Consider the following 27821-nt stretch of genomic DNA (forward strand, 5'->3'; position numbering starts at 1 on the left):
TACCTAAAAAAGGTAAGTTTTCCATATCACAGTCCAGCTTAATTGGTGATTTTGTTGGTGATTTTGTATTAAATTTGTGCATCTCAACTCAATATGTTGTTTGTTGCCTCAATGAATACAAGGAGAGCCGTTTAAAATGTGGGTAAGGAGGCATCATTTATGGATAATTGGCTTATTATAGATTTTCTTTTACATATGAGGATTAAATTAATTATTCACCCACATTCACATTCATTATACAAACACATTCAAGAGTTTGTAAGCATTTGATCGATTGCAATTCTAGGCTAATCTGGTCCTGGACTATTGGAGAAGGAAGTGGAATAGATAAGCATGTATACACACAAACATCTCTATTTGTCCACCAGTCATCACGACGGACGTGCCTCGTAATATGCTCCAGAGTAACACGCACTAAAAAGGATCTCCCTCGACTTTGGGGTTTCTGTAACTCAATTTGTAGACAACCCTTCGTCTTGATCTGTTTGATTTACACCCTAATGTGGGCACAATCTTCATTTAGTTCGGTCGATATTAATACAGAGAGCACGTTCCGTCGAATTGAAACGGCCACGGCTGCCCCTGTTTTAATACGTTACAACCTACGTCTACTTCCAGTGAGGCCCCCCTCATATTACTCCCACGCTAATGCTCGTGATCCATAACACGCCCCCTGTATCATATTGATCGCTTTTCGTACTCACAACTTCTGATTACGTGATCCAAACAACGTTGAACTATTGCATTAACGTCCGATGGAACAGATCTCTCCCGGTCGCTGCTTGAGTTACAGCTTCCGGCCGAAACCCGCTCCATCTCACCGGCGCAAATACATATTTCACTCATTGTTCAGATACGCAAAAAATTACCAACTCAGCTGCGCCCGGTTCTGGGTTAAATGATTAGGTCCGTCCATTCCCCAGAATTCGCCCTGTCGAGACTTGCCGACACCAGATTTACCGAGCCCACGATTCAATGGGCCTTTCATCTCGATGTAGCCCGACACTTCAATCCGCGATTGAACTAATACAATATGATCACAGTTGTTATGCACCTCACCGCTTCATATATCTATCACTATATGAGGTAATACTCTGTCAACCCCTGGTTCGAACTGAGCGACCACATATTCCGCCATTACACTCACCTATTTTTCAGGTTCTGATGCTTGTCGAAGTCCTTCGGCAGCCTCCTGAAACATCCAGTGTTGTTTTTGAGACGAAAAAAAAATCTCAATTGAAGGTCGCTGCTGGTCCTTGGGTCACAGCACCATTTTTGAAGTCACCAACTGGGCTATGCTTGTTCTGATATAATCAGAACCTAATCTCTAAGCTGCTCTGCGTTGTGTGTAAACCTTACAAGCCCTGTGGTACTTTAAAAAACCAGGAAATGGTTTTACACGACGGCAACAAAGAGGCGGCGTTTGAAGAAAAGAGTCTCGAGAAGATGTATGTAAAGAATCCGGTTTTTAATGGGATTCAAAAAACAATTACAAATCAAAGATTTGAAAGAACAGTGCAATGAATTCTACCGGAAGCAGTCGCTATGCCGAAGGACGTTAGAATTCAGTCTAAAGTTCAATATCTAAAAAGCATGTATCTATAAACATCAATCTCGTCTCTGCTCCTTCTTCGATGGTAGATGGAAGTCGTCTCAATGCGTCGCCGCGGTCCTCCGGCCAGTAGGGGGAGAATGTAGAATGGATGTTGCTCGCTCCGTGTTGTTCGTGGGGTTGTGTCTACCTTGCTCTGAACCACGTACTTTAAAGACTAAACTCCTCCCGCCAGACTTTACGTCATGAGGGCGGGTCTTTCTATGAGCCAGAGGGCTTCCGATTGGAGAGCCCGTGTTGCCACGTTTGATTGGTTGAAACTAGGTGGAACTAGGGGACTGTCTTTTTTTAATAGACATGTCCCAGAAATCCTTTTAAGGTCTGGTCTCGCTGGAGGACCAAACTGTACTTAACAGCTGCAGTTTGGCAGTTTCTGTTGAGGGAAGTAATAAACTATCAGGGGGGGGTATGCGGGCCATTCTATTGTAAGTGTATTTAGTCAACAAGCCGTTTCTATTGTATCTGAGTTTCGGCCTGGGGGAAGGGAGACAGAAGTCTGTTGTGTAAGAAGGTAGGTCCAGGGTGCGATCCACGAGGGGAGCCTGGTGAGCTATAGCTCCCCTAGATCAGACATCAGCTCCCCTGGGGGTCTCTAAAGCTCCCCTGGGAGCTGTATCATCATCGTGTATAATAATAAACGTATGCTATTTTGGATGTATGATTAATGATTTGCGTGTAGTGGCTACTTACTGGGACATAATTAACGGCATTCTAGCCTTTTGTGGTGTTTACTACATCTCCCATGACCCTTAGCGGGGGATGACGTAGTTAAAGAGAGACAGTGTTTGTGCGACAGTAGAGTGCGTAATAAACTAGCGTTTTTGCATCGGAACACGACTCCGTCTACGCTATCATTACTGCATTCCTACATTTGTGACCCTTGGACGTATTTCGGAGATTATATCGAACATGTCAACTGAACAACAGAACGCAGATCGCAGAACTTTGAACGCAGTTTCACTCAAGCTGCGCAGAGTGCCAACGCTTGGTTCGCGCAAGCCGAAGCCCAATTCGCTCTCAGGAATATTACCGCGGATGCCACCAAGTACTACTATGTGGTAGCAGCCCTTACGAATTCAACGGCAGCGAGAGTGGTGAGTTTGCTGGAAAACCCACCTACACATGACAAATATGTGACTATAAAAACACGCTCTGATTTTTTTTTCCGCTGAGAGGCGCGCCGCGCACCCCCCCCCCCCCCCCCCCCCCCCGACGCGGCTCACCCAAAGATTATGCTATGGATCGCACACTGGGTAGATCCTATGTGCTAACTCAACTTTATATCACCAACCCTCCCCCTCTGCAGGCGGAGCGCAGCGACCTCTGTGAATTAGAGTGTATGGTGCAGTGCCTTACCAATAATGTCTGCCAAACGCCTGCTCCTTGTACATGTACATACATTTTGCCTGAGAAACTACCACAGCAGCACATGAGTTCTACTCTCCGTGAGAGGCAGGTGGGAAGAGATAGAGGGGGAGGAGCAGCGTTGCGTTGTTATTATGGGCTGAGCCGCCACGCAGGATAATGACGCCGCGCGCACACGCACGCGCGGCCCCGCGCGCATGCGCATATGTTCCCTCGCGCACAATAATACACTTTGTTTGTATAGCCTTTCATACAGAAACTGCAGCTCAAAGTGCTTCACAACAGAATTAAGACAGGCATAAAATGAGCACATAAAGTGCAGACATATAAAATCAGTTTTTCACATTAGGATCTAACATCCCAACAGGCAACCTTGTTTATGGTTTGATTCAGTTTTAATATAAATAATAAAAATAAAGAGAAGATTAATTAATTATCTACTCAGTCCCGAAGTTTGTGATGTAGATATGGAATGTCCCGGGTTGCTGCTGTTTGCAGAGTGTGTTGTTGTCCGGGGGTGAGTGGTGGTGGGTGGGGGGTTGAATCAAAACAGTTGTCAATTCGGAATTGACGGCTGTTTTGATTTGGCCCTTCGTTCGCCGTCGTTCACCTTTGGACGGCGGTGCACTCTGTGGGCAGCGGCAACTTGGGACGTTCCATATTTACATCACAAAGAGTCCCAGACTGGTTGAAGACACCAGCCTATAGCGGCTATTGTTATGATAATGCGAGGTAGCGCCGCAGGTAAACACAACGATCCGAGCCGAGCGCAGCGCGTTCTCGCGAGCGCGTGCATGTGCGTGCACGCCCTTCTGCTCAAATCTTTAATACTCAGTGAGGTACCACTGAGTGGTACCCCGTGCCATGAACAACGCATGCCTGGGGAGGAGACATCTCCTTAAATACCCTCCACCTGGCGGTAGCATTAGCGGCTCCGCCTATAGCGCCCTCTAGTGGAAACAGTTATGCATAGTTAGACAGTTACTAGCAATCATATATAACCTCTAACTTTAACAACGAGTAAAGTAGAGATACCTATTTTCAAAAAATATTCCCAAACTCAGGATGTTTGGATCATTGACTAAATGTAATAATGGAACATCTTTGTCATTTGTGTGACATGCGCAGATGACGTTTAATTTAAAAACACAATTTCATATATGGCTCATCATTGTGAGCAGCATACAGTAGTTGAAACCCATCCTGCAGAATAGTGGCTGGATTGATTCCATCTGGGCTCCTCTGTCAGTGTCAGGAGTCTATGGTGAAGTGCTTTCCTGAACAATCCCCAGCTGAACCATTACTGCCAGACTACCAAGATTTAGATGATCTATGACACCTTCTGTAATGAACCCATATACACACTCCCACGCACACAAGCATTGTACTGTATGCACGCACCACACACATGCACACACCTACCCACACACACTCATGCACGCACCTTCCAATGCACACACATACCAGTACACACACACTATTGCACACACATTGATGCGTGCACACAGAATATTTTGCTCTCTTCCAAGTTCCTCCCTCACACACATGCAGATGCAAATTTAACCAAAAGGCCTCCCTGTCATAGTTGGTGATTACTGGTCTCCTTGACAAACTCATCTGCCCTATTTTCCCTTAGTTTGCAGAAACACTGCTCTGGGCCTCAGCATTTCCTCTGGATAAATTGCAGCATCACAAACGAATTGCTTCCTAACTTTCTGCCAAATGAATTCTCATTGGCCCAAAACATAAAGTCATTGCTTTAATTGCACAAAAGATTTATTATCCGTCATCATGGAAGGATTATGACGCAATGGGCCCCTGGCCACACATATCTTAACCCCCCCCCCCCCCCCCCCATGCGCACAATATTCCTATGCTCTAGCACTGCTCAGACTCATTTTAAGCTACTGTAGTGCAAAGCTATTGGTATCATGTGGACATGTGAAAATAGGTCTCACCTTCACAGCCTTGCCCAGGTTATGCAAGTCCCATGCAGTTTTTGGACAAAACCATGCAGTGCATTGTCATGCAGAGATATGTTTGCCTTTTTATAAATACATTATATATTTGTCTAGTTCTGCATATTGTGGTCCCTAAATTATATTAATTGGTTATGGCTGTAAAGCTGTGAATCCAAAGAGTAAAATAATATTCATGTGTGATGATGAGTCTCCTTTGAGTAGCCCTTTGAATGTGGTCATACTGGACATAATTATTTTACTTGACCTCACTGTATACAATGACATATTGTGACCACTAGAATTACCACAGCCTCATGAATCTTTACAACCAGAAACTAGAGACCTAGACCTAGATCACAGGGTTCATGACCTGCCTTGGTGCATTGACAATAAGTGGGACCATTTTCAGAAAAGAAAAGCTCATCATCCAATTCCTAACCCTAACTGGAAAAAAACTATTCTTGCTAAAATCTCCAGATGTCAAAAGTACATTCAGTTGCATCTAAAAGTACATTATAATGTCCCTAGCCCCTCTACACCCGCATATCTAAAAGTACATTATAATGTCCCTAGCCCCTCTACACTCACATATCTAAAAGTACATTATAATGTCCCTAGCCCCTCTACACTCACATATCTAAAAGTGCATTATAATGTCCCAAGCCCCTCTACACTAGTACACTCACATATCTAAAAATACATTATAATTCCCTAGCCCCTCTACACTCACATATCTAAAAGTACATTATAATTCCCTAGCCCCTCTACACTAGTACACTCACATATCTAAAAATACATTATAATTCCCTAGCCCCTCTACACTCACATATCTAAAAGTGCATTATAATGTCCCTAGCCCCTCTACACCCGCATATCTAAAAGTGCATTATAATGTCCCTAGCCCCTCTACACTCACATATCTAAAAGTGCATTATAATGTCCCTAGCCCCTCTACACTCACATATCTAAAAGTGCATTATAATGTCCCTAGCCCCTCTACACTCACATATCTAAAAGTGCATTATAATGTCCCTAGCCCCTCTACACCCACATATCTAAAAGTGCATTATAATGTCCCTAGCCACTCTACACCCGCATATCTAAAAGTGCATTATAATGTCCCTAGCCCCTCTACACTCACATATCTAAAAGTACATTATAATGTCCCAAGCCCCTCTACACCCGCATATCTAAAAGTGCATTATAATGTCCCAAGCCCCTCTACACCCGCATATCTAAAAATACATTATAATGTCCCTAGCCCCTCTACACTCACATATCTAAAAGTGCATTATAATGTCCCTAGCCACTCTACACCCGCATATCTAAAAGTGCATTATAATGTCCCTAGCCCCTCTACACCCACATATCTAAAAGTGCATTATAATGTCCCTAGCCACTCTACACCCGCATATCTAAAAGTGCATTATAATGTCCCTAGCCCCTCTACACTCACATATCTAAAAGTGCATTATAATGTCCCTAGCCCCTCTACACCCACATATCTAAAAGTACATTATAATGTCCCTAGCCCCTCTACACCCACATATCTAAAAGTACATTATAATGTCCCTAGCCCCTCTACATTCACATATCTAAAAGTGCATTATAATGTCCCTAGCCCCTCTACATTCACATATCTAAAAGTACATTATAATGTCCCTAGCCACTCTACACTCACATCTTGATAGACAGAAAAGATTGACATACAATTTTGAGCTGCATCTCAAATTATACCTTAGGGTCCCAACTTTCTGATGGTGTATGGCACTGGAATGTTGTTGACCAGGGGTGTAGAAGTGTAGAGAAAAGTGGAACTGACTACTCAGGGCTCCCAGGCTGGGGGAGGGCCCTCAGATGTTCTGGATTAAAATATTTGAAAGGTTTTTACTAAAGGGTGTGTATGAATTACAGCTGGGGAAGGGAGAGGGGCACAGAGACTTGTGCACAGGGACCAGAAGTTCTTGCCATGTCGCTGCTGTTATCCTTGAGCCCTATCCTCCCAATAATCTCCATACTCCACTCCAGCCACCCACAAACCCCCAAAAAGGGCTTAGACTCCAGAGGTTTCTCAACAGGATAAATACTCACTTTGAAGAGGTCATGGTGACTTATTTCAAGGTGAATGTTTAGGCTATTCCTTCAGTGTTTCTGTAGGACTTTGATATTGATATTGACACAAATGACTAAGCCTTTCATCTTTGCGGTGAGAAATATAAAGTTAATAACAGCGACTTCATGCAGTATCTGGTTTAGGGCCCCCCTGGGCCTGGGCCCTGTAGGCCTGCTTGGTAATCCATCCCTGTCCTTTATAGTCGGAAACGCTCAGATGATATAAGGAATAAGACAAGTAGAGATGCCCTGAATGAAATTTGTCTTTCTCCATTGAAATGAATGGGTGTCTTTCTGACTAGTTCTTCCTCTCTCTTTGTCATCATTCATTCTCTCCTGCTGTTTATCATCACTGTGGCTCCATGAAGGACTTTTTATTGCCATCTTCTCATATTTTTCTATAATATGGCTGGAGATTATGTCCTACGCATTGCTGAATGATTATGGGCTGCCTTCTCCTTTATGATAGTCTCATTGGATGGATGGCATTGTGTTCTCTCTGTAAACCTCTCTATTTTTCTCTCTCCATCTGTATCTGTAATTTCTTCTTCATTCCTGCTAGCATTTTCCAATCTTGGTTGACTGCTCTCTCTCTCTCTCTCTCTCTCTCTCTCTCTCCTCTCCTCTCCTCTCCTCTCCTCTCCTCTCCTCTCCTCTCCTCTCCTCTCCTCTCCTCTCCTCTCCTCTCCTCTCCTCTCCTCTCCTCTCCTCGTATTCCACCAACAGGTATCTTCAAGAGCACCTGCTACATCGATGTGCGCTGGTTCCCCTTTGATGTCCAGAGGTGTGAACTGAAGTTTGGCTCCTGGACATATGGGGGCTGGTCTCTGGACCTCCAGATGGTGGAGGCAGACGTCACAGGCTACACTCCCAATGGGGAGTGGGACCTTGTGGGTAAGAGGGAATATGGGGGACCCCAAGAAACAGGAATGTTCAAGATCATGTTCCAGGTCAGTTTTTGAAGTGTGAGTGTCCCAGGTCAGTTTTTGAAGTGAAGAGCCATTGAATACCGTGATTAGAATTTGTGTGTGGGCTTGAACATCACGTTATTCCAATTTCTTAAACCTCTGTTCCTTTAAACTGTGATTCAGGAACATAATCAATGTATTCAGCTTTTTAGAGAGAAGCACACCGGAGAAGCAGCACTCTTCAGCTTTTACTGTTGAAGACAACAGTGTTTTAGTTAATGATCAGCGCCCTGGAACAGCTACAACAGTAACACTAAAACTGTGAAGATAAGATAAGATGTATCTTATCTTAATCCTGTGAGGAAATGTCATAGCAGCACAGGGAGGGAGGAGGGGGGTGCAGTAGATAATACAGATAAAATATCTGCTGGACAGGTAAGACATATAGAGTATATGTATACTCTATCAATTACACAATGCGCGTATGTATAGGATCTGTATTATGATATATGATACATCAAATATAAATGAGCATATAAAAATAAGATCTATGGATCTCATAAATTAATGAGTGATGTGTGAGTCCTTGTGCAAGGTACACCAGAGTCCACCATGCAGGGTTCAGTAGTTAAGAGTCAACAGTTCTCAAGTTCTCCAGCCAAGTCAGTCCTTGCCCACGGTTGTGGAGCCTGATGGTTACTGACCAAGGACTGACCAAGGCGATTTGTGGTGTGTCGGGGGGCGATGAGTATGGCTGATCATGCTCCTCATCTCAACTAGCTCTGCATAGAGGGGATGGAAGGGTTCTTTCTCATCCTCCTCTCAACAACCACCTCTAGAATGTCCAGTTCAACTCCCACTACAGAGCTAGCCTTCCTCACCAGCTTGTTTAGTTTGTTAGTGTCTCTTGAGTTGATGTTACCCCTCCAGCATACCACGGGAAAAAGAGGATGCTGGCTACTACAGACTAGTAAAACAATTGCAGCAGCACACGTTGAAGGACCCGAGTCTCCTCAGGAAGAACAGCATGCTCTGACCCTTCCTATAGTGCCTTGTGTTGTCTGTCACATTATTTACAGTGTGCGTTGATTCACTGTGAATCAGTGAATGCAGAATGCAGATGAAAAAAATTAAGATCCAGCAATTGCATATCCTATTTCTCACCTAAAATGTTGTCAGAAACATATTTTAGTGAACTGTTTAGGTTGAAAAAGAGAAAAATTATGAGCACCATTTTGAAAAACAGAGACACACAAGTCAAAGATCATACTGAGCAGTGACTGGTCAGTCGTTATGATCTATGTCAATTATGCCTGCAATTCTGAATGCCTTGTTTCAATAGAGAGGGTTGTCACAGCTGTACATATTTCACATTTTCTCAATGTTGAGGCAACCCCTCATTGTGTAAAAACATGCAAATGCAAAACTAGAAAAGGCAATTTTTACAATAGGGGACCTTTAAAAGAGTAACTCAAATTAACTCACATTTTATGACATTTTATGTTCTTAATTCTTATATTCAGATCCTTCCAGTATTTGTTCTACTTGCCTGGAACATTAACATCCATGTCTTTCTTTTAAAATAATGTGTCAACTAATTCTATCATCCCATTTTGTGAAAGGGATATTTTACCCTCCAAAAATTACAAAATGTATCTATATTACTCTCACCTCTATTTGGTTTTCATCTGCTTTGTACTAAGGGTGGGATGATATGAGTAACTCACAATATGATACCAGACTGATATTTGTCACTCGATAATTATAATATCACGATACACGATATTTGCGATCAATATAATATTATTGCTAGAAATGTTATCTAAGATACATCACGATATCTGTGTAACTGAAGAAAAAAAAACATCTATAAAAAGGCAAAAGATTCAAGATTCAAGAGGTTTAATCGTCACATAGGTACATACAAAAGCAGGAATTATGTATTTATTCACAGAATTGACAAAAGCGTATTAAGCCTTACAAACATGAAAGAGATAGTTCACCCAAAGTCCACATAAAAAATGTAAATATTTTTCTTCTTGCAAGATCTTTTTTTTACTAGCTCTACGTGATACTTCACTTCAAAACTGACTCCAAAAAAACGCTTGTGGTTGTGTAGTGTATTTATTATTATTATTATTATTATTATTATTATTATTATTATTATTATTATTATTATTATTATTATTATTATTATTATTATTATTATTATTATTATTATTATTATTAATAATAATAATTGTGTTTTATACAATGTGATACACAATTTAGTTTGATTAGCAATAAATATTACTAAATATTTGATTAGCTAATATTACATTAAAAAATTATTGATAGTGCATCGCACTCAATATGATGACCATCAATGTCCTGGGCCCAGGAGTTCAAAACTTTTAATCCCTATTTGATCCGATCAGATTTTGAAATCCCATTTTTTGTGATCCAGGATCAGACAACTCAGACAGATTTTGTCCCGGTATTTCAAAGCAATCCAGGATAGGATCACCCTGATCCAGATTCAGACTTTTCAAGATGACTAGATCCTGAATATCAGTGCTTTAATCCTACCGATCTCCATCTAGTGCAGGGGTCGGCATGCGGCTCTTTAACCAATCAGCTGCGGCTCCCTGGCCCAATTTTATTTTTTTTCTCTTATTTTGGAGATGGATGTCATACTGTGACACTGAAATGAAAAAATATTTCATCAACTAAAATATTTTGTCAACAACAAAATATACAGTACGTCACACCCCGCGCCTCTCCCTGCCGTCTGCAAGTGGCTAATCTTGAGTTTCTGACCCCCCAGTAAGCTAACCATGGATAAATCCAAAAAAAGGAAAGTCTGAGGAAAATAGAGGTTTTAATTCAGCGTGGACAGATTCATTTGCTTTCACGACTAACGATGCCGGCTTACCTGTATGCCTGTATGTGGTGCGAAATTTGCAAACAACGAAAAATTAACTTTTTATTTTATAGATTTTCCACAAATAAGGGAAGGACTCAAATAGAGCTGCATAGTTCAGGGTTTTATTTCAAAGTAGGTCTACAGATGCCAGTGTTTTTTCTCCTTTTCTGTGTTTTATTTCAAAGTAGGTCTACACATGGTAGTCTTTTTTCAAAGTGGACTACTTTTTATTTTATAAATGTTCCACAAATAAGGGAAGGACTCAAATATACCTGAATAGTTCAGGGTTTTATTTCAAAGTCGGTCTACAGACACCAGTGTTTTGTCTCCTCTTCTGTGTTTTATTTAAAAATAGGTCTACACAGCCAGTATTTGTTCTCCTCTTCATAAGAGTTTGAGGTTTTCCTTTGTTATAACAGGTAAAAACAGCAATAAAAAGTCAAAAAAATTATTTTTGTTGCTTTATAATTCCATTAATGCAACAAACTGTGTGCTATAAGTATAAAGTATAATAAATCACAAATTACTTTGGGTATGCAATTGTCAGGCGTTTTATGCTAAATGTGGGGTATGCTTGGGGATATATAAAACGTTATACACTGTGTTATCTTCATTTTAAGGGTAAATAGGTTGTGCGGCTCCCTGAGCATTTTATTTTGTGGGAGGGGGGAAAAGTGTCTCTTTTGATAGTAAAGGTTGCTGACCCCTGATCTAGTGGATATGGAAAAAAAGGAAGACAAGGACCACATTGCAGAGACATCTATAATGTCTAATTATATTGTTAAATACATAAAAGGACATAAAAACAGAATGGAATTGTAATAAAAAAAATAAAATACTTCCACTAGGGTAACAACAAAAAAACATTAATTCAAAGGCAGCTGGATCATCCAGGAGCTGAATTCTAAGTGAGATTTCAGTTTGCTGAAGGTGATGAGTGATGACAGATGGACTTTTTTTTGTTGAAGATATTTTTTCTTTAATCTAAATTACATTTGTTATTGACAATCTTTGTTGTGATACTTTTATGAGCATAAACATTTATGACATCAGCATTTGGTTGAAAACAAAATAGGCCACCATTAATGTGACCAAACATTTTTTAAATAAAATGTATTTGCCATGAAGGCTAAGACTTGTGTATTATTTCATTAGCTAATATTACATTAAAAAATTATTGATAGTGCATCGCACTCAATATGATGACAATCAATGTCCTGGGCCCAGGAGTTCAAAACTTTTAATCCCTATTTGATCCGATCAGATTTTGAAATCCCATTTTTTGTGATCCAGGATCAGACAACTCAGACAGATTTTGTCCCGGTATTTCAAAGCAATCCAGGATAGGATCACCCTGATCCAGATTCAGACTTTTCAAGATTACTAGATCCTGAATATCAGTGCTTTAATCCTACCGATCTCCATCTAGTGCAGGGGTCGGCATGCGGCTCTTTAACCAATCAGCTGCGGCTCCCTGGCCCAATTTATTTATTTTTCTCTTATTTTGGAGATCGATGTCATACTGTGACACTGAAACGAAAAAATATTTCATCAACTAAAATATTTTGTCAACAACAAAATATACAGTACGTCACACCCCACGCCTCTCCCTGCCGTCTGCAAGTGGCTAATCTTGAGTTTCTGACCCCCCAGTAAGCTAACCATGGATAAATCCAAAAAAAGGAAAGTCTGAGGAAAATAGAGGTTTTAATTCAGCGTGGACAGATTCATTTGCTTTCACGACTAACGATGCCGGCTTACCTGTATGCCTGTATGTGGTGCGAAATTTGCAAACAACGAAAAATTTACTTTTTATTTTAATAGGTTTGTTATAACAGGTAAAAACAGCAATAAAAAGTAAAAAAAAATATTTTTGTTGCTTTATAATTCCATTAATGCAACAAACTGTGTGCTATAAGTATAAAGTATAATAAATCACAAATTACTTTGGGTATGCAATTGTCAGGCGTTTTATGCTAAATGTGGGGTATGCTTGGGGATATATAAAACGTTATACACTGTGTTATCTTCATTTTAAGGGTAAATAGGTTGTGCGGCTCCCTGAGCATTTTATTTTGTGGGAGGGGGGAAAAGTGTCTCTTTTGATAGTAAAGGTTGCTGACCCCTGATCTAGTGGATATGGAAAAAAAGGAAGACAAGGACCACATTGCAGAGACATCTATAATGTCTAATTATATTGTTAAATACATAAAAGGACATAAAATCAGAATGGAATTGTAATAAAAAAAAAAAAAAAACTTCCACTAGGGTAACAACAAAAAAACATTAATTCAAAGGCAGCTGGATCATCCAGGAGCTGAATTCTAAGTGAGATTTCAGTTTGCTGAAGGTGATGAGTGATGACAGATGGACTTTTTTTTGTTGAAGATATTTTTTCTTTAATCTAAATTACATTTGTTATTGACAATCTTTGTTGTGATACTTTTATGAGCATAAACATTTATGACATCAGCATTTGGTTGAAAACAAAATAGGCCACCATTAATGTGACCAAACATTTTTTAAATAAAATGTATTTGCCATGAAGGCTAAGACTTGTGTATTATTTCAGTTAACAAACTTTGCCATCTTATTTATATTGAAACATATTTTTAAATAAATTGTATAGTACATTTTGCTCTGGTAATCCACTGGAAATCCACCCCTCTGGTGGGATCAAGATAATCCAGTTTTTTGGGATCAAATTTATCCCAATCCTGTGTTGTCGGTTTGAAATACCTGTTTTGAAGATTTTATCCAGATTAAAGCTTGGATTTGATTTCCTGATCTGATCGGATATCAAAGTGATCCTGATCCAGGGACGCGGGAAGTCAGTCAGAGTTGGGGGTGTGGAGATAAGTGATATAATAACGTCATAGGTGGCGGGTGCGCTGAAGGGGAGGCAATGACGAGGCATTTTTCCAAATGATCCACCCTAACTCCATCTCTGTCACACTATCCCCAGAGGTCTCTTTATAGACCTCTTCAAACATGACAACATAAACATTCTAGATGGGCGCAGGTATATTTTCGGTTACAGTGTATGCTAATATCAATAGCTGACAGGAAATACACTTGGACCCAAGCTGTTCCCATAGCAACGGAATTCTTCTGAAAACGTCTAATATCTTGCCCCAGAGGTCCCAGGACGGAGGAATGAACGCTTCTACGAGTGCTGTAAGGAACCCTACCCGGACGTGACCTTTACTGTAGTGATGCGTAGGCGTACCCTCTACTACGGCCTCAACATGCTCATCCCCTGTGTGCTCATCTCCACTCTGGCCCTGCTGGTCTTCCTGCTGCCCGCAGACTCTGGGGAGAAGATCTCACTGGGTGAGGGAGAGTCACACAGTCACACACACACACACACACACACACACACACACACACACACACACACACACACACACACACACACACACACACACACACACACACACACACACACACACACACACACACACACACACACACACACACACACACACACACACACACACACACACACACACACACACACACACACACACACACACACACACACACACACACACACACACTTTATGTTGTATTGTCCATTATATTATGAGTTGCGTCACAAGTTATTTGACAGGTGTAAAAATCTTGAGTTAATGTGGTTGAGTGATGCAGAAAGACTAAATGGATTTTTGATGACAGGGTATTTGCACTTGCAGAATATTTAGAGAAAGCTTGGGATAAACGTACGAAAAGAACATATATGCAATGTATTTTTTTTTGGCCTCTGATGGTGTGCATGCATGGTGTAGCTTACAACCCTTGGGAAGTGAACGTTATATTCAATTATTGTTTTTGGTGTCTTATAATCCCGTAAGCCAGGGATGGGTCGTCGGACATGACACGGAAATAAAATTTCATTCATCCATTCACATACACACACACACACAGTTATCTAGGCTTGTCTTGCTTGCCTCATTTCCTGGGGGTCAGAAAAAAGTGACAAAGTGGGAGAGGTGAGACAAGCAAGTGAGGGTGTACTAGTCTAGACGGTGTACTAGTCTTGAGTACTGCACTGTCATCAGAATGCTTGGTCTGTTGCCTAGCGCTCCTCTGGGTGCTCTGTGTCATCCTCCCAACCCCTTCCCGATTCACTGTCTATGGAGCAGCTTCAGTATGTTGTACCCAGTAATAAAGGATTACTGAAATCATTCCTCCTGGACAGTAATGATGCACTGTCACAACATTACAGTGATGTATAGTATATCCACCACCTCAATTCACCACGTCCTACTATTTCCATGCACAAGCAAGTGAGGGTGCAATGGTCTTGCTGCCTGTTACTCTGCTTGATCTGTTACCTAGCGCTGCATGGCATACTGCTGACAGCTGCAGTGTGTGTGTGTGTGTGTGTGTGTGTGTGTGTGTGTGTGTGTGTGTGTGCTCAAATTAGAGACTTTATGTAAAAATAGGCAGCAGCTATTGATCTCAAACTCTGCCCTCTTTTCTTGATCTTCCAAACAGAACTCTTGCTTTCCTATAAGCAACAGTTGTGATTAGAGGATCAAGAAAAGAGCGGTTACTTTCCTAATCAAGAAAAGAGATAGGTAAATTCATTGGTGTTGTCTGTGTGCAATATGTTGTTCCTTATAGGGCATTGTCCGTGAACGGGTACATCTAGACAAACCAAATGTTTTTATCTTACATAGTCAACCTATGGTCAACCTTCACTGTTGCTTGGTATTATTAATTCTGTTTGCGTCATTCCATGTAGTTATTGTTTCAAAAAAGAGATATGATTTAAAAATCATTGGTCAAAATGAAAAAGTGCATTAATGACCAATATGTATTTATTCATGTATTTATTTCCTTAATTTTTCTTAACTTGCTATAGTTATATAATCTTTTCTATCTATCATCCTACTCCATTAATTACTCCACCATTTATTCCATTAACTACTCCACCATCTTATTCCATTAACCACTCCACCATCTTATTCCATTAATTAATCCACCATCTTATTCCATTAATTAATCCACCATCTTATTCCATTAACTACTCCACCATTTTACTCCATTAACTACTCCACCATCTTACTCCATTAACTACTCAACCATCTTACTCCATTACCGTTCACGTAGTTCTACGTTTCTGTGGCCCGACCGTTGAGTGCCGGAAACGTAGATCTACGTTTCTGTTTCGTTATTTCTTTTATTCGCTATTGCCATTCATAACCCATCGAGGCACCTTGTGCATGCTGTCCTGAATGTGTCTGAGATAGCAGACAGTCAATACCGCCGTCTAACGCCTTGCGGCCGCTATTGCACTCCATTTGAAACTATGTACATGTAGTTTGTTTTCTCGGCCGAGCTGCGGCGTGGGGGCGGGTTCTAAACACTCCGGCAAGACAAGCGGTCACCACAGTTGCCTCGACGAGTTCATCCACCCGTTCATGTGCAATGCTGGATAACGTCGGACAAACGATCGCGATGAATATTTGGAATGGTGATCAGATAATTGGATTATTCTTTTTGCAGTACATCAGAGACAAGGTAAGGACTATATAGTACCAATATTGCGTTGATCTGATATTTTTTTGCCCGCGATCGAAGCGTGGTATGTGTGTGTGCTGTACCCCGTTGGTCACATCACGGCACGGATGGGCGCCCCACTCCAAACCACCTTTCATGCGTGCATGAGGAAAGATAATATCGATAATCTAGCGTTGATTTGGCGGCTACGTGGCGTAGTGGGCAAGGCGCTCGCCACGAATGCGGAGACGCTGGGCTCGCCTGTTCGAGCCCAGCGCTCCACATTGCTTTCAGTTTAGCTGGTCGTTCATACTAATACACATTGGCCGTATTAGGGGGTGGGAAACTGATGGGATCGGGCGTTGTGGACAGCGACTCCTACAGGTCGGTTGGTGCGCCTGCGCAGTAGAATCAGGAAGTGTCGGGGGCAGCGTGAGCCTCCCACGCGTTACTCCTCGCCACTGAGATCGAGCTGCACAGGTGAAAAGATGTGACTGCTGTTACCTCAAGTACCGGAGGGGACTTGTGCTATGTATGACTTAGTCCACATTGCAGCCGGCTTGTGGGAGGCAAGAAACAGCGTTCGTGACAGGGGAGGGTTGAATTGGATGATACAAAAATTGGGATGGGAGAAAATATAGAAAATTGGAGAAAAAGTGGATAAAAAAAAAAATCTAGCGTTGATTTCAGATTGATTGTTGATCCAAGCGAGGAATGGCAACGTGTTTATTGAATTACACAAAAATGCTGTTATATTAGTCATACTGGCGAATCGCGTCCTGCTTTTCGCCATCGAGATATACCTCATCTCCAGTACCTAGTGTACTCCATCAACGAATAAAAAACAATACACCCAGCACCTGCCAGGCCCTGCCCCAGTGCTACGTACTATATAGCACTAGGCGTGGTCACCACTCGCTCTTCCTCTATTTTCGTTTCCATCATAGCGGATGCGTGCACCCTATGCAACTAGTTGTCATGAAAAGTTTAGAGAAATTGCATAATATTGAATGCTTACCGGAGATTTGCTTACCCCTGGAATCTTCGCGGCATGTTCCAACGACACGTCGGGTCTATCCTGATGTTTCCTCGTCTTGTGGCAGCAGATCGAGGGACAGCGTGCGAGGTTTGGCTATCGAGCCGGCTCGTACACAGGTAGGCCCTGTGTCATCAGGCATTAATGCTAGTGTTAGTAATGCTGGTTGTTTTGTTACACAACCGAGTTGTGTGTCGGCGCCAGGGGCGGGATGTTTTGGTGAACGTTCCCCTGAAGTGGACGTTTTCCAGGCGATCCTGGAGCGCGCTGCTAACACTAATGCTATAATGCTGGGTCACTGTTCTAATGTTCCCCACCGTGGGATGTTGCCGCTTTTCCCTCCTCTTAACCGGTTCATTGATGAAGGTCAGTCGGTAGCTAATGTGGGGGGTTTTGCTGAGTCCTATTTACCCTTTTTACGGGTGAATGGGTTGACAACAGGGTGCAGGGCGGGTGTGCCGTGGCTAGGTAGCCAGGTAGCATCGATCCTGTGCCCCGGCGGGGTTGAATGGTGTCCCACCCGGAAGCCAACGCTTGAGAGCGAGTCGGCCCGGCGGGTGGCAGTATGGACTGATGAGTTATACTGCTACAGGATGGAATTTAGCGACGGCCAGTGTTGTGGCTCAGCTGACTGTTTTTCTGTCCACATTACCGTCGGGTAGTGGGGCTACAGGACCAGCCGACGCTGAAAACATTTTGCATGTTTTTGGTGTTATAGAGATCTTGAATCAGTCGCAAGCTATAACTGCGGGGAGGATTAGGATGCTATCAACGCTTGTTAATAGGCATTTCTGGTTGGAGCAATCTCCTCTTGGGGAAGAAGAAAGGTTTTCTCTCATCACGGCTCCTTTTTCCACAGAGGGGCTCTTTGGTCGTTCTGCGGAGACGCAGGCGGTTGTTGATCTAGGTCCCACACCGCCTCACGCTATGCAGCCAGAGGTTGGAGCACGGCCTTGTCAGCGACTGTGGCGAGGCCCTCAACAGGCGGCCATGTTTCCCCCGCCAGTGGTACCCTGGGCGGAGAGTCAACAGCGGTCCACAAGGCTGACAGCCTTGGCGGCCGAGGGATCGGCCATGTTGGATGTACTCGGCTTGGAATATACAAGCCGTCGCCATTCTGCCGCGAACAGCCCGCTCCCCGATCACTTTATTCCCTGTCACCAGCGGAAGAGGGGCTCTGATCGTTTTCCTTTGGCTGCGGGCCGCGAACCTTCTTTGAAGCGCATGCGGCCCCACGTTTCGCTTCTCATGGGGACAGGGGCTGACACCCAGTTGATGGCTGAGCCTGGGTCTGTCCGTGAGAATGTTGTGCTGTCACATGGCTCCCGCGCCACACGTTGTGTGATTGGTGAGCCTGGTGTTACGGCTGCCACTATTTACAGTGGTCAGCAGGGGGACTCGAGGCCTCTTCGTATGAATGCTCAGCACGGGTTACCCCGACCTCGCCTTCGCCAGGCGGGGTATCGCGTTGATGCCTCCCACTCCCGCGAGATCGGCAGTGGTCTGCAAAGAAGAGGCGTGCGTGATTTGGGTGGTAGCAATATCACTGCAGGGCTATGGTGTGTAGGCCACCTATCTGCTGTTCCTTGCGGCCCAGCGTCAGTTGAAGGCGGGTGCGCTCTGGGATTATTATCACATATGGAGACAAGAATGCCGTTTGGTGGGATGGATGGAGAGAATGTTGAGGCTGGGGCTTGTTTTGCAGTTCGCACAACCCCACCCTCCGTTCTCAGGTTTGGTGCAGACCCTATTGTCAGGGTCAGCAGCAGTGACAGCTCTGGCCGACGAGATCCAATCTCTGTTGGCGAAGCAGGCCGTAGTCGTGGTCCCGAGAGAGGACGCGATGTCAGGCATCTACTCCCGTTATTTTCTGGTGCCCAAAAAAACGGGAGGGGTCAGACCTATACTGGATCTGTCCGCGTTCAATCGTCTGATTGTGGCGAGGCCATTCAGAATGTTGACCGTCAAACACCTGCTACTTGCTGTCAGAGTGGGAGACTGGTTCACCTCCATAGACCTGAAGGATGCGTATTTTCACAATCCCGATTTTCCCTCTTCACAGGAGATACCTACGGTTCCTGTTTCAGGGCGTAGCGTACGAATACCAGAGGTTGCCGTTCGGCTATTCTCTGGCTCCCTGCACATTCACCAAGTGCGTAGAGACTGCCCTGGAGCCTCTACGTCGTCAGGGGATACGAATTCTATTCTATCTCGACGACATTCTGCTCCTCAGCCGGTCGGAGGAGGTCGCCAGGTCTCATACCAGGCTGGTGGTGGAATTCCTCACCAAGCTGGGTTTTGCTGTGAACTGGAAGAAGAGTACGCCTCTTCCCAGTCAACAGGTGGAGTACTTGGGCTTGACACTGAGGTCAAGACCCATGATTGTAACCCTCTCGGAGCAACGGATGGTGTCTATCCTCCATGCGCGCGGGGGTTTCCGTCCTGGAAAGACGGTCACGGCGCTGCAAGTGATGCGCCTGCTCGGTATGATGGCATCTGCTCACGCGGTGGTCCCTCTTGGCCTCCTCTTCATGAGGAGGATACAGAGGTGGTTCTCCAGTATAAGAATAGACTCGGTGAGGGACAAATGGAAACGGTTGACGGTTCCTTTGTCAATATGGGGGGATCTCGCCCATTGGAGGAGGCCTGGTATCCTCACCAATGGGGTCCCCATGGGCAGCAAGCGTTCACACGTCACGGTCTTCACCGACGCTTCCCTCATGGGTTGGGGAGGGACGTGTCGGACCAACGCAGTGGGGGGCAGCTGGACGATCCATGCTGCCCGGTCTACCCTGCACATCAATGTGTTGGAATTGAGGGCGGTCCTCCTGGTCCTCAGATGGCTCGCCCACCTGGTGGTAGGCGAGCACGTTCTGGTCAGAACGGACAGTATGACGGCAGCGGCGTATATCAACAGGCAGGGTGGAACACGTTCCACCCGTCTCCACCGGGCGGCGGTCGAACTCTGGCTATGGGCAGCTCGCAGTCTGCGCAGTCTGACGGCGCTCCACATCCCTGGCAAGAAGAATGTGGGCACGGATGTGATGTCTCGGGGTGGTCCTCGTGGGAACTGCGCCAAGACATAGTCAGGCAGATCTGGGATCGCTTCGGGGAAGCTTCAGTGGATCTGTTTGCGAGCAGACAAGCTCACAAGTGCCCCTTGTGGTTCTTGGTCAGTCGGGAATATAATCCTCCCTTGGGGGTGGATGCCTTCTCGATGTATCCATGGCCGCCCGGGCTTCTGTACGCCTTTCCCCCCGTACATCTGTTGAGTCACTTGTTGGAGCGGATACGGAGGGAGCGCAGGACCGTGATCCTGGTTGCGCCGGACCGGGGCACAGCTGTGTGGTTCCCGGTCCTGATCCAGCTACTGGTAGCCCCGCGTGGCCTGTTCCTTGGTCGGCGAGGGCCCTCTCTCAAGCGTACGGGTCGCTGTTTCAGCTCCCGGTGATACGCCAACCTCTGATGGTTTGGCTGGTGAGAGGGTAAGTCTGGAGAGGATGGACCCTTCTGTGGTTGACACCATCCGGAATGTGCGTGCTCCCTCCACTATCGCGCTTTACGCGGGTAGGTGGCGTATGTTCCAAGAGTGGTGTAAGGCGGGGGGCAGGGACCCGGTGTCCTGCCCCCTGGATGCTGTCCTTATTTTCCTTCAGTCTCTCCTTGAGTGTATATGCGGCGCTATATCCTCTTATCATGAGGGGTTTGAGGGTGTTGTATTGTTCAGCCACCCTCTTGTGAAGCATTTCCTGCTTGGCGTTCGACGCCTTAAGCCGGTGAAACGCTCTTTGGCTCCGAGCTGGGATCTTCAATTGGTCCTCGGTCGGTTGTCCTTGGCCCCGTTTGAGCCTCTTGAGCAAGCGCCGTTGGAACAGCTGTCGTTCAAGACTGCGTTCTTGCTGGCCATCACCTCCGCTAAACGCGTGGGTGAGCTTTGTGCTCTCTCGGTACGGCCCGAGTGTCTGTCTATTCGTTCCGATAGCGGTGCCACTCTGTGGCCTAATCCAGCCTTTGTGCCAAAAAATATCCGGAGTTCTTTCCGCTCCAGGGATATTATGGTTCAGGCGTTTCATCCGCCTCCTCACGCTAGTGAGTTGGAGGCGGGCCTTCACCTGTCATGTCCGGTCCGGGCTTTGGGGATTTACCTCAGCCGTACTCAGGGCCTCAGGGCTACTGATCAGCTTTTTGTCTCTTACGGTGGCTCTCGTGCTGGTAAGGCACTGTCGAAACAGCGCCTGTCCCATTGGTTGTGCGAGGGCATTGCCTTTTGCTACACGTTGGCCGGGCTGGCTCCCCCTGGGGGCGTCAGGGCGCACTCCACTCGTGGGGTGGCGGCTTCTGCCGCCCTACTGGGTGGGGCCTCGGTGGAGGACATCTGTGCTGCGGCTTCATGGTCCTCACCGGGTCCCTTCTTAAGGTTTTACCGCATGGACATGACCGGGGGTTCTGTCTCCCAGGCGGTTCTGAGGTCTGGGACCTCTCCTGCTTCCCGTCCTTTGGTGGGGTAGCAGGAGTGTGTGGGTGTGGGCCACAATGTGTTGTGTCACATGTGGTTCCGCCTGTGCTGTGCGTTCAAGAGGTTCTAGTTCCCTCTTGTTCGCACTCGGGTGGAGTTGACTGCCGCTGTGAGAACTGGAGTCTGGAGCACAGCCCAATTGCTCAATACACGAGAAGAGAAAGGAGCGGTTTCAAGGGTGTTTAATGGAAATTGAGCAACACAGGAATTGGGGGGAAATGGAACAGGGTTAATGTTCTGTCCTGTGGCTGCCACGGCGGCAGTGAGCGAGCAAGCGGTCCTGGTGCTTGTCGGGGGAGCTGCTGGGTGGCAGCGGGTGAATAGGTGTTCCTCTTCGGGAACAGGTGACGTCCAGACAGGGACGCCAGAGCCCGACAGAAAGCCCTCCAGACCTGGGATATGAACTGAGGGCCTCTGTCGGAGACGATGTCAGCTGGGATCCCATGGAGCCGGAAGACGTGGAGTACCATCAGGTCAGCAGTCTCTGCAGCAGAGGGGAGTTTGGGGAGAGCAACGAAGTGCACAGCCTTTGAGAAACCGTCAACAATGGTGAGGATGGCAGTGTTACCGTGTGAGAGGGGAAGGCCGGTGACGAAGTCCAGGGCGACGTGCGACCAGGGCCGACCGGGGACTGGGAGTGGACGAAGGAGTCCGGCGGGCGGTCGGTGGGAGGCCTTCGCACGAGCACACACGGTGCACGCCAGGACGAAAGCGCGGGTGTCCTCTCTCATGGTGACCCACCAGAAGTCAGAGATAGTGTCCGGTCGATCCCCGGGTGGCACGCGAACCGGGAAGCGTGAACCCACTCGAGCACCTGGGAGCGGACGAGGTCAGGGACAAAAAGCCGGTTAGGTGGACTGTCACCTGGGTCCGGCTGGGCACGCTGTGCCTCCCTGATGACGGACTGGATCTCCCAGGTGGCGGTGGCCACCAGACATGAGGTAGAGAGGATGGTGTCGGGGTGTGTGGACCCCTCCTCAGGGACGAACTGCCGGGCGTCTGGCTTGGTGTTCTTGGAACCTGGCCGGTAGGTCAGGGTGAAGTTAAACCTAGCAAAGAACAGCGCCCAGTGAGCCTGGCGGGAGTTCAGGCGCTTGGCCGTTGAGACGTAGGCGAGGTTCTTGTGGTCCGTCCAAACCAGGAAGGGAACCTCCGATCCCTCCAGCCAGTGCCTCCATTCCTCCAGGGCTAGCTTGACCGCCAGGAGCTCCAGGTTCCCGATGTCGTAGTTGACCTCGGCTGGGGTTAGGCGGCGTGAGAAAAAGTGAGAAAAAAAGCAGAGCGCTGGGAAAGAACCGCCCCTACTCCGGTGCAGGAGGCGTCCACCTCCACCACGAACTGGCGGGACGTGTCCGGCTGGACGAGGATGGGAGCGGTGGTGAAGCGCCGGCGCAGCTCGGCGAAGGCGGAGTCCACTGCGTCGGACCAGACGAAGGGCACCGAAGGCGAGGTGAGTTGGGTGAGAGGCGCCGCGACCAGGCTGTAGTCCCTGATGAAGCGCCGATAAAAGTTGGCGAATCCCAGGAAGCGTTGGAGCTGTTTAACGTTGGTGGGACGGGGCCAGTCAGACACCGCTCTGATCTTCTCGGGGTCCGCCCGGATCTTGCCGCCCTCTATGATGTAGCCAAGGAAGCCGATGGAGGACACGTGGAACTCACACTTCTCCGCCTTGACAAACAGCTTGTTCTCTAGAAGACGCTGGAGGACCCGGCGGACGTGCTGGACATGCTCCTCCATGGAGCGGGAGAAGATCAGGATGTCATCTAGGTAGACGAATACGGAGCGGTGGAGTACGTCACGGAGAACGTCATTGACGAGGGCCTGGAAGACAGCAGGGGCGTTGGTCAGACCGAAAGGCATTACCTTGTACTCGAAGTGGCCGAGTGGTGTCTTGAAGGCCGTCTTCCACTCGTCTCCTTCCCGCATGCGGACAAGATGGTAGGCGTTCCTGAGGTCCAGTTTTGTGAAGATGGTGGCACCTTGCAGGGGCTCAAAAGCAGAGTCGATTAAAGGTAGGGGGTATTTGTTCTTTACCGTGATGTTGTTGAGACCCCGGTAATCGATACAGGGGCGAAGGTAACGATCCTTCTTGGAAACGAAGAAGAATCCTGCGCCGACAGGAGAGGAAGAGGGGGTGATTATGCCCGAGGCCAGGGATTCGTGAACGTACTTCTCCATTGATTCTCTCTCTGGGCGCGAGAGGTTGAACAGGCGACTAGCGGGGAGTGGCGCCCCGGGGAGTAAATCAATGGCGCAGTCGTATTGGCGATGGGGAGGCAGGGAGAGAGCCTGTTGTTTGCTGAAATCTGCCTTCAAATCGTGGTAGGCCGGCGGAATAGCAGACAGATCTATGTTCTCTTTGGGGGGGTACGAACCGGCGCCCTCTAGTGGCGGCCGAGCCGACTGTAGACAAGCAACGTGACAGTGGGCGCTCCAGCTGGTCACCAGGCCGGTAGGTCAATTGATAACGGGATTGTGTAACTTGAGCCAAGGCATGCCAAGGACGATGGGATTGTGGGGAGAGTTGGTAACGTGAAACCGAATACTCTCGCTGTGATTCCCGGATAGCAGAAGGCGAAGGGGTACGGTGTGGCGAGTAATCCACGTGAGTAGTTTCCCGTTTAACCCCCGGGCGTCGCGGGGTATCGGCAGGGCGTCAGTAGCGATGTTGTAACGGGAGACTACTCCGGCGTCGATGAGGTTCTCGTCGGCCCCTGAGTCAACCAGGGCAGATAACGGGAGTGTTTGGTTATTCAGACACAGCGTGGCACGGAATAACATGTTTCGGCCAGAGCTGGGAGCGACATCTAGACTCGAACAGACGCCCAGCGCTACTGTCGAGCCCCGTCGTTTGGGGCGAAGCGGGCATGAGACAATAGTACAGGCATGCTCCTGTGGCGAGCCTGTGTCGGCGCTCGCTGGGGGGAAGACGTGAGCGGTCGAGATCCATGGGCTCGGAGGAACTATTTTCTTCAGCGCGGGCGGCGCGACGAGGCGGATCGGGTATAGGCGAACGAGCGGTGCTAGCTTTCTCTCGACGACGTTCCCGAAGACGCAGGTCCAGTTCCCTGGCCAAATGGATTAGCTCGCTCAGGGAGGTGGGTCTTTCTTTGGACGCAAGCTCGTCTTTAATAGCGGCGTTCAAGCCCTGGCGGAATGCGCCTCGCAACGGTGTGTCCCCCCAGTCGGAGCCGGCGGCGAGGATGTGGAAATCGATAGCGTATTCGCTTACGCTGCGGCTTCCCTGGCGGATCGAAAACAGGCCGGAGGCCCCCTCTGAGCCATCTGGAGGGTGGTCAAACACTTTACGCATGTCGTCGACGTACTCGGAGTACGAAGTACAGAGGAAGGAATTATTAAAGTGGAGAGCGGTGGCCCATCTCAACGGCGCGCCTGTGAGCAGCGCCGACAGGTAAGCTACTTTAGACCTATCGCTGTGAAACGTGTGGGGTTGTTGTTCGAACACTAACGAGCACTGGAATAAGAACGCACAGCATTTGGAGACGCTTCCATCGTAACGCTCTGGTGCGGGGACAGGGGATTCTCTATGCGGGGGGCTTGGTGCAGCGGGGGAAGCGGCTGGTAGGGCCTGCTGTGCCAGGTGTGCCTCAATACGGCGATATTGTGTTTCTCGCTCCGCAGAGCCGTGTGCGAGAGCGGTAAGCTGAGCAATGATGTCATCCAACGAGTGAGCGAGTTGGTCTACCCGAGCATTCTGGTCGTCGGTAATACTCACAGGCTCCCCTTGAAACTTCCTCTTACGTGATGGAGGTGTATCCTCCTCCTCTGTCTCGAGTACAGCTGGTGCTGACATCTTGGTCGTGGTATACTGTGAGAACTGGAGTCTGGAGCACAGCCCAATTGCTGAATACACGAGAAGAGAAAGGAGCGGTTTCAAGGGTGTTTAATGGAAATTGAGCAACACAGGAATTGGGGGGAAATGGAACAGGGTTAATGTTCTGTCCTGTGGCTGCCACGGCGGCAGTGAGCGGGCAAGCGGTCCTGGTGCTTGTCGGGGGAGCTGCTGGGTGGCAGCGGGTGAATAGGTGTTCCTCTTCGGGAACAGGTGACGTCCAGACAGGGACGCTGGAGCTGCTGGGTGGCAGCGGGAGATTAGGTGGTCCTCTTCGGGAACAGGTGACGTCCAGACAGGGACGCTGGAGCTGCTGGGTGGCAGCGGGAGATTAGGTGTTCCTCTTCGGGAACAGGTGACGTCCAGACAGGGACGGCGGTCCTTTGGGGCACAGGAGAGAAAACGGGTTAGAGTAAGCCAATACACGGAGGCAGGGGTGTAGCTCCAGATTCTGGGCCCCATGAAAGAATGTATTTGTAGGCCCCCAGTGAATGCGAGCGCGCGTAAGCGTGCGAGCGGAATTTTTTTTGGCGTCGTACCTGGACAGTGGTAATTAATACCACGACCGCTTCTGGTCAGCGTCGAGGTGCAGATATAGTCCCCTCATCAGGGGAGGATAGGGTGCAGCTGGGGAGAGTGGGGTGTTTGCCCGTGTGTGAATTAGGGGGATGGAATACAGCTGGGTGAATGAGGGTGAAGGAAGGGGTGACTGAAGAAAGAGAGGATGATGAGGAGTGCGCAGTGGATAGAGAGGGGGATGAAGAGGAGCGTGTGGAGGACGTGAGGGGAAAAGGAGGGGGAGTAAAGTAGACCCGTGCTGTGATTATGACAGCCGCCCCCTCTTCATTAGGAAGGATGGGGTGACGGGACTCCCCTCCCCCCTGATGTGGGCTTTAGGGTCCTCAGGGGGTGCATTTGTCGGTCCTCGTGTCTGCTCTGTCCCCATATCTCGATGGCAAAGAGCAGGACGCGATTCGCCAGTACGACTAATATAACGATAGGTTATGTATATAACCTAGTTATATGAGTACTGGCTGAGCGTCCTGCTCTTAGCTTGCCCTGAGGTCCCTTGGGGTAACTTTTCTTGGGAAACGTTTTTTTCCGAGGAAGAGCGAGTGGTGACCACGCCTAGTGCTATATAGTACGTAGCACTGGGGCAGGGCCTGGCAGGTGCTGGGTGTATTGTTTTTTATTCGTTGATGGAGTACACTAGGTACTGGAGATGAGGTATATCTCGATGGTGAAGAGCAGGACGCTCAGCCAGTACTCATATAACTAGGTTATATACATAACCTATCGTTTTCGCATCTTTTCCTGGGATTACTCAGAATCACACAAACTATACTCATATACACCACGGTATAAAACGGAAATGTATAGATGAAAGATTTTTCAGTTTTTTGCACGTTGACCGGAAGAAACCCACTGACAATCGACAGCGTTATTAGATCCATAGCTATAATATAAAATATAGGTTTAGCTATACAAACAAGGTGAGCGCTTACATGGGGTTCTGTATCGTATCGCTCTCGCTCGGCATCGCTCTCTGCACTATCTCGCATATGTGCACGCGCACTGAATAAAGACCACAATGTACCTTTAATCCCAATATTCGTCTGACCACACCCCTATCAGCTTACCCATATAAGCAGGGGTGGGGCCACCCACTCTCCTCCTTCTCGCTTTCACCACAAGGAAGAAGTGCCTCGGTAGATCCCCACACTTGACACCATGATGGAAGAAAGGTTTAGGAGCAGCTTTGGGAAACAAGGATACGTTGACATCATATCTTTATTTTCTCTCTCACTATTTTCGAGAAAATACGGCGATATTGTCTTCGTACTGGAGTGTCTGGAAGATGATGATCATTCTAAAAACCCTCCACCGGTTTTCGTATTGGGAGCACGCCGCTGCATGCTTCTCAACTGCAGTTCCTTGCTGTGTTTGTTGGGGTGAAACCTGTCAGGCCACAGCTGAACTGTCGGACATGCCGCTGTTGTGAGAAGCGGTGCGTTCCAGGTTGGGTGAGTAGTGTTTGCTGGCGG

At 47.1% G+C, this 27821-nt stretch overlaps 1 protein-coding gene across 1 annotated transcript in view; it reads left to right on the forward strand.

Annotated features, from left to right (window-relative positions):
• LOC311246857 (neuronal acetylcholine receptor subunit alpha-7-like) overlaps window positions 1–27821 on the forward strand; it is a gene marked incomplete at its 3' end in the record, with an annotated part of 76442 nt that overhangs the window by 19203 nt on the left and 29418 nt on the right. Inside the window, exons 6-7 of the mRNA XM_084337100.1 lie at window positions 7777–7944; window positions 14002–14196. Of these exons, the coding sequence (XP_084193226.1) occupies window positions 7777–7944; window positions 14002–14196 (363 nt within the window). The remainder of the gene's footprint in view (window positions 1–7776; window positions 7945–14001; window positions 14197–27821) is intronic.

The sequence above is a fragment of the Notolepis coatsorum genome, assembly GCF_963971535.1.
Source record: "Notolepis coatsorum genome assembly, chromosome: 20".
Taxonomy (NCBI): Eukaryota; Metazoa; Chordata; class Actinopteri; order Aulopiformes; family Paralepididae; genus Notolepis; species Notolepis coatsorum.